The 7500-nt window shown below is 47.7% G+C and overlaps 1 protein-coding gene across 5 annotated transcripts in view; it reads right to left on the bottom strand.

The window, feature by feature from the left end:
- LOC118378713 (dedicator of cytokinesis protein 8-like) overlaps positions 1 to 7500 on the bottom strand; it is a 132347-nt gene that overhangs the window by 41235 nt on the left and 83612 nt on the right. For all 5 annotated transcript variants that reach the window (XM_052479090.1, XM_052479089.1, XM_052479088.1 and 2 more), the window contains 2 exons: positions 636 to 772; positions 315 to 478 (listed from right to left, as the gene is read on the bottom strand). In XM_052479090.1, coding sequence (XP_052335050.1) covers positions 315 to 478; positions 636 to 772 — 301 coding nt within the window. The remainder of the gene's footprint in view (positions 1 to 314; positions 479 to 635; positions 773 to 7500) is intronic.

Consider the following 7500-nt stretch of genomic DNA (forward strand, 5'->3'; position numbering starts at 1 on the left):
TAATGCCAGTGGCAGGTCATTGGTAAAAATAGAAAAGAGTAGAGGGCCTAGAGAGCTGCCCTGCAGTACACCACACTTTACATGTTTGACATTAGAGAAGCTTCCATTAAAGAAAACCCTCTGAGTTCTATTAGATAGATAGCTCTGAATCCATGATTGTTACCACTCAGCCACGGCCCTGCACCAAACGCTCTCTAAACACAGTTCACATCAACCCAGTTCCAAACCAACCAACCAACTCCTTAGCCAGACTCTACATTAAGTCCCAATGGGCAGGGTATAGGTGTGGGTATGGGATGTGGCCAGGCCAGTACCTGTGAAGTCCAGGTAGTTGATGGAGTCAATGATGATGCCCACCAGGGGGAGGTAGAGAGTGGCCACCTTGGCCCGGACATCAGGACGGGTACAGCGCTGGTCCAGGTCATGGGCACACAGTAGACTGTAGGTGGCGTTGATGGCCTTCTTCTGGACCTTACCCCTACACACACACACACACACACAATCTTATAAGCACACACACATATTTTTGTTTGTGTCAGTGTGTAGTTGACAGACCCCTCACACTCCATGTCACAGTTTCCTGAGATAGTGGGCAGTGAGGTGTTGTGTGTGTGTGTGTGCGTGTGTGTACCAACCCCTCTGACTCCATGTCCAGTGCAGCGCTGAGCTCAGTGAGCAGTAGACCAGCGAGGTAGTGCTGCTGTTTAAACTCCTGGGACAGCTCAAACAGCCCCAGGATCCTCTGCTCCTGGAAACTACAGGAACTGGAGCTCTGCAGAGAGAGAGAGACGGGGGAGAGAGAGAGAGAGAGACGTGGCAGGAGAGAGAGAGGGAGAGAGACGTGGGAGAGAGAGAGAGAATGAGAGAATAGAGAGAGAGAGAGAGAGAAAGAGAGAGAGAGGGGGAGAGAGAAAGGCAGAGGGGGAGAAGAGAGAGAGAGAGAGAGAGAGATAAGAAAGAATAGAGAATGAAGAAGAATAAGAGAGAGAGAGAGACGAATGAGAGAGACGAGAGGGGAGAATGAGAGAGAGAGAGAGAGAGAGAGAGAGAGAAGAGCAAGAGAGAGAGAAAGACAGAGAGAAGAGGGGAGAGAGAGGAGAGAAGAGGAGAAAGAGAGAGAGGAGAAGAGAAACAGAGGAGAAGAGAGAGAGAGAAGAAGAGAAGAGAAAGTAGAGAGAGGCAGGGGGAGAGAGAAGCGATAGGGGAGGAAGAAGAAACGAAGAAAAGAAGAGAGACGGGGAAGAAGAGACGAGAAAGAGAGAGAGAAGAAACGAAAGAGAGAGAACGAAAGAGAAGACAAAGAGAGAGAGAGAAGCGATGAGAGAGAGAAGAGAGAGAGCAAGAAAGCGAAAACGAAGAAAGCAAGACGAAGAGAACAAAGAAGAAGAAAGCGAAGAAAGCAAACGAGAGCAAAGGAAGAAGAGAAAACGAGAGAAACGAAGAGAACAGAAGAAGAGAAACGAAAGGAGAAAGAGAGAGAAAGAGAAGAAAGGAACGAGAGAAAGAGACGAGAGAAAAGGAGGAAGGAAGAAGAAACGAGGCAGAAGAAACGAGGAGAAAGAGAAGAGAGAGAAACGAGAAAGCAGAGGGAGAAAGGAGAAGAAAGGAAGACAAGGAGAAGAGAACAGGAGAGAAAACAGAGGAATAAGCAAGAGAGGAAAGAAAGAAACGATGAGGGAAGAGAGGAAGGCGTGGGAGAAGAAAGAGGAAGAGAAGAAAGCAGAGAAAGAAAACAGAGGAAAGAAAGAAACGAGAAGATAGAGTAAGGGAGAGAGAGAAGAGAGGGAAAGAAGGAGAGAGAGAGAGACGAGGGAGAGAGGAGGAGAAGAGAAGAGAAACCGAGAGAAGAGACAGAGAGAACGAAGAGGAGAGATGAAGGAGAAGCAGAGGAGAGAGAGAGAGAGAGAAAGAGCAGAGAGAGAGAAAGAGAGAGAGAGAGAGAGAGAGAGAAGAGAAGAGAGCGAGGGAGAAGAGAGAGAGAAGAGAGAGAACGAAGAGAGAGAAACAGAGAGAGAGAGACAGAGAAGAGAAAGAGAGAGAAGAAAGAGAGAGAGAGAGGAAGAAAGCGATAGGCAGGAGAGAAGGCAGAAAGCAGAGAAGAGAGCGAAGAAGAGAAGAGAAGAGGAAAGCGAGAAGAAAAGAAGAAACAAGAGGAGAAAAGAAAGAGAGAGAGAAGCAGAAGCAAGGAGAGAGAGAAACAGAGAGAGAGAGAGAGAAAGAGAGAAAGAAGCAGAGAGAAGAGATAGGGAGAGGAGCAGAGGCAGATGGAGAAGAGAGAGAGAGAGAAGCGAGGGAGAGAGAGACGAAGAGAGAAAGAAAGAAGACAGACAGAAAGAGAGAGAGACGAAACGAAGAAAGAAGCAAACGAAGAAGAAGAGAGAGCGAGAGGAGAGAGAAGAAGCGAGAGAACGAAAAAGAGAGAGAACAGAGAGAGCAGAACGAGAAGAAAGCAAGAGAAGAAACAGGAGAAGAAAGAAGAAACAAGAAAGAAGAAGAGAGAAAAGCAGAGAGAGAGAAGAAGCAGAGAGGGAGAGAGAAAAGAGAAAGCGAGGAAGGAAGAGAGAAAGCAGGAAGGAGAGAAGAAAGCAGCGACGAGGAGAGAGCGGCGAGGAGGAAGAAGAGAGAGGCAGAGAGGAAGAGAGAAAGGGAAGAGAGAGAAGCAGAAAGAAGAGAGAGGGAAGAGAAAGAGCAGAAGGAGAGAAGAGAAACAGAAGAGAAAGCAGAGGAGAAAGAAACGAGAGAGAAAGAGAGAAGCAGAGAGAGAAGAGAAAAGGAGAGAGAGAAGGAGAGAAGAAACGAGAGAAGAGAAGAAGAAAGAGAGAAACAGGAGAAAGAGAGAAGACGAGCAGGAAGAAGAAAAGAGCGAGCAGAGAGAAGAGAGAAGGCAGGAGAGGACGAGAGAGAGAAGAGAGCAGACAGAGAGAGAGAGAGGAGAGAAGGAGAAGAGAGCAGAAGGAGAGAGAAGAGAGAGAGAAGAGAAAGAGAGAGCAGAAGGAAAGAGAGCAGACAGAGAGGGAGCAAGCGAGGAGTAGCAAGAGACAGAGAAAGAGCAGAGAGAGAGAAGAGAGAGCGAAAGAAGAGAGAGAGAAGAGCAAGAAAGAGAAGAGTGGAGAGCAGGAGAGAAGGAGAAGGAGAGCAGAGAGAGAAGAGAAGCAGAGAGAGAAGAAAGCGAAGGGAGCAAGAGAGCAGAGAGAGAGAGGAAGAAGAGAGAGAGAGAGAAGAGAAAGAAGAAGCAGGGAGAGAAGAGAGAAAGCAAGGAGAGAGAGCAGAGAGAGAAGAAGCAGAGAGGAGAAGCAGAGAAGAGAGAAGAGAAAGAAGAGAGAGAAGAGAGAAAGAGAAGAGGGGAGAGAGAGAGAAGCGAGAGAAAGCAGAGCAGCGAGAGAGCGAGAAGAGAGAAGCGAGAGCAAGAGAGAAGAGACAGAGAGAAGAGAGAGAAGAGAGAAGCAGGAAGAGAGTAGAGAGCAGAAGAGAGAGAGAAGAGAGAGAGAGAAGAGAGAGAGAGAGAGAGCGAGAGAGAGAGAGAGAGGAGAAGAGAGAGAGAGAAGAGGAGAAGAAAGAGAGAAGAAAAGCAGAGGAGAGAGAGAGAGCAGAGAGAGAGAGCAGAGAGAAGAAGAGAGAGCAGGAGAGAAGAGAGAGAGAGAGAAGAAAGAAAGAGAAGAAGAGAGACGAGAGAGAGAGAGAGAGAGCGTGGAGAGAGAGAGAAACGAAAGAGAAAGAAGAGAGAGAGAGAGAGAAGAAACGAGAGAGGAGAGAGAAAGAAAGAGAGAGAAAGAAGAAGAGAGCGAGAGAGAGAGCGAGAGAGAAGGCAGAGAGAGAGAAGAGAGAAGAGAGAGACGAGAAAGCGAGAAGAGAGAGAGAAGCAGAGAAGAACAGAGGAGAAGACAGAGTACAGATGGAGAAGAAGCGGAGAGAGAGAGGAGAGAGAGAAGAGGGAGAGAGAGAGAGAGAGAGAGAAGCAGGAGAGAGAGAGAGAGAGAGAGAAAGAAGTGAGGAGAGAGAAGCGGAGAGAGGAGAGTGAGAGAGAAGCGAGGAAGAGAGAAGAGAAGCGAGGAGAGAGAGACGAAGGAGCAGAGAGAGAGAGAAAGAGAAGAAACAGAGAAGAGAGGAGAGAGAAGAGAGAGAAGAAGCAGAGAAAGAAGAAGAGACAGGAGAGAGAAGAGAGAGAGAGAGAGGAAGAGAGAGAGAGAAAGAAGAGAGAAAGAGAGAAGAGCGAGAAGAGGAAGAGAGAGAAGCGGAAGGAGAGAAGACAGAGCAGAGAGAGAGCGAGAAAGAGAGAGGGCAGATCAGCAGAGGGAGAAAGAAACGAGAGAGAGAAAGAGAGAAGAAGAAGCAGAGAGAGAAGAGAGAGAGAGAAGACGAAGAGAGAGAAAGAGAGAGAGCAGAGAGAGAGAAGAAGAAGTGAGAGAGAGAGAGAAGAGAGGAGAGAGAGAGAAGCAGAGGCGAGAGCAGAAAGAAGCAGAGGAGAGAGAGAGAAGAGAGAGAGAAGCGAAAGAGAGGAGAGAAGCAGAGAGAGAGAAAGAGAAGAAAGCAGAGAGAGAGAGAGAGACAGAAAGCGAGAAGAAAGAGAAGAAAGCAGAGAGAAAGAGAGAGACAGAGAGAAGAAGAGAAAGCAGAGAGAGGAGCAGAGAGAGAGAGAAAGCGAGAGAGAGAAAGAAGAGAAGCAAGAAAGAAGAGAGAGAGAGAAGCAGAGAAGAAGGAGAGAGCAGAGAAGAGAAAGAGAGAAGGAGGGAGAGAGAGAAGGAGGAGAGAAGAAAGAGAGCAGAAAGAAAGAGAGCAGAGGAGAGAGCAGAGAGAGAAGAGAGCAGAGAGAGGAGAGAGAAGAGAGCAGAGCAGAGGAGAGAGAGAGAGAGCAGAGAGAGAGAAGAGAGAGAGAAGAGAGAGAAGAGAGGAGAGAGAAGGAGAGAAGCAAGAGAGAGAGAGAAAGAAGCAGGGAAAGAAGAAGAGAAAAGCAGAGAAGAAGAAGAGAGAAGAGCGAGAGGAGAAAGAGAGAGAGAGAAGAACGAGGAGAGAAAGCGAAGGAGACGAGAGAAAGAAAGGAGAAAGAGAGAGGAAGCAGAGAGAAGAGAGAGAAAGGGAGAGAAACGAAAAGAGAAACAGAGAAGAAGAGAGAGAGGAGAAGGCAGAGAGAAGGAGAAGGAAGAAGAGAAAGCAGAAGAGAAGAAGAAAGAAACAGACAGAGAGAGAGAGAGAGAGAGAGAGAAGAGAGGAGAGAGAAGGAGAAAGCAAGAGAGAGAGAAGAAAGCGAGAGAAGAGAGAGGAGAAGGGAGAGAGAAGCGAGGAAAAGGAAGAGAGAGAGAGAAGAGAGAGAGAAGCAGAAGAGAGGAAAGAAGAGACAGGGAAGGAAGAGAAAGCAGGAGAAGAGAAGGGAGAAGCAGAGCAAGAGAGAAAGAAGACGAGAGAGAGAGGAAGAAGAGAGGAGAAGAGAGAGAGAGAAGAAAGAAAGAGAAAGAGAGAAGGAAAGAGAGAGAAGAGAGAAGAGAAGAAAGCAGAGAAGAAAGAGAGCAGAGAGAGAAAGGTGAGAGAAGAAGAGAGAGAGAAGAAGAGAGAGGAAAGAAAGAAGTAGGAGAGAGAAGCAGAGAGAAGAGAAAGCGAGAGAGAAGAAAGAAGCGGAGAAGAGAAAGAGAAGAAAGCGAGAGAGAAGAGAAAGAGAAAGAAGAGAAGAAGAACAAGAGAAGAGGAAGGCGAGAGAAGAGAGGAGAGAGAAAGCGAAGAAGAGAAGAGAAAACAGAGAGAGACGAGAGAGGAAGAAAGCGAGAGAAAGAGCAAGAAGAAAGAGAGAAGAAAGAAAGAGAAAGAAGAGAGCAAGAAAGAAGAGAAAGAAACAGAGAGAGAAAGAGAAGCAGAGAAGAAGAGAGAAAGCAGAGAAGAGAGAGAAGCAGAGAGAGAAGAAGAGAAAACGAAAGAAGAAGAGCAGAAGAAAGAAGAGAAAGAGAGAAGAGAAGAGAAGAAAGAGAAGAAGAACGAGAGAGAAGAGAAGGAAGAGAGAAGAAAGAGAGACAGAGAAAGAGAGAGAAGAGAAAGAAGAGAGAGAGAGAAGAGAGAGAAGAGAAAGAAGAAAGCAGAGAGGAGAGAGAGAAGAGATGGAGGGAGAGAGACGAAAGAAAGAGTGAGAGGAAAGAAAGAAAGAGAAGAGAGAAAGAAAGAGAAAGCAGGAAGAAGAGAAAGAGAAGAGAAGAGAAGAAAGCAGAGAGAGAAAGAGAGAGGAAGAAAGAAGACAGAGGAGAAAACAGAAAGCAGAAGAAAGAGAAACAGAAAGAAGAAAGAGAGAAGAGAAGCGAGAGAGAAGAAGAAGAGAAACAGAGAGGAAGAAAGAAAGAAAGAGAGAGAAAGAAAGAAGCGAAAGAAAGCAGAGAGAGAAGAGAAGAAAGAAGAGAGAGAAAAGAGAAGAAAGAGAAGAAGAAAAGAAAGAAACAGAGAGAAGGAAGCAAGGAAAGACAGAAGAAGAGAAACAGAGAGAGAAACGGCAATGGGAGAGGAAAGAAAGCAGCGAAGAAGGAGAGAGAAGAGAAGAGCAGCGTGAGAGAGAGAAGAAGCGGCGATGAGAGAGAGAGAGAAGAGAGAGAGAGAAAGGAAGAAGCAGGAGGAAGAAAGCAGAGGGAGAAGAAGAAGCAGAGAGAAGGAGAGAAGAGAAGGAGAGGAAGCAAGCAGAGAGAAGAAGGAGAAGAAGAGAGAACAGAGAGAAGAAGCAAAGCAGAGGAGAGAGAGAAAGCAGAAGCAAGAGAGCGAAGAGAAGAAAGCGAGCAGAGAAGAAAGAGAGAACAGGAGGAGAGGAAGAGGCGAAGAAAGCGGAAGAGCAGAGAGAGAGAGAGGGAGAGAGAGGAAGAGAAGAGCAGAAGAGAGAGAAGCAAGCAGAGAGAGAAAGACGGAGAGAGAGAGAGAGAGAGAGAGAGAGAGCGAGAGAGAGGGAGGAGAGAGAGAGAGACGTGGGAGAGAGAGAGACGAGGGAGAGAGAGAGACGGGGGAGAGACAGAGAGAGAGACGAGAGAGAGAGAGAGACGGGCAGGAGAGAGAGAGAGAGGGAGACGTGGGAGGAGAGAGAGAGAGGAGAGAGACGGGAGGAGAGAGAGAGACGAGGGGAGAGGGAGGAGAGAGAGAGAGAGAGAGACGTGGGAGGAGAGAGAGAGAGAGAGAGAGAGACGTGGGAGAGAGAGAGAGAGAGACGTGGGAGAGAGAGAGACGAGAGAGAGGGGAGACAGAGACGAGAGAGAGAGAGACGAGAGAGAGAGACGAGAGACGAGAGAGAGAGAGAGACAGAGACGAGAGGAGAGAGAGAGAGAGAGAGCGACGAGGAGAGAGAGACAGAGAGAGAGAGACGGGGGAAGAGAGAGAGAGAAAGAGACGGGGAGGAGAGAGAGCGAGATGAGGAGAGACGTGGGAGAAAGAGAGAGAGACGAAAGGAGGCGAAAGAGAGAGAGACGGGGGGAGAGAGAGAGAGACACGGGGGAGACGAGAGAGAGAGACGGGGGAGGGAGACAGAGACGGAGAGAGGAGACGAGAGAC

This window comes from Oncorhynchus keta, chromosome 25 (assembly GCF_023373465.1).
Source record: "Oncorhynchus keta strain PuntledgeMale-10-30-2019 chromosome 25, Oket_V2, whole genome shotgun sequence".
Classification (NCBI taxonomy): Eukaryota; Metazoa; Chordata; class Actinopteri; order Salmoniformes; family Salmonidae; genus Oncorhynchus; species Oncorhynchus keta.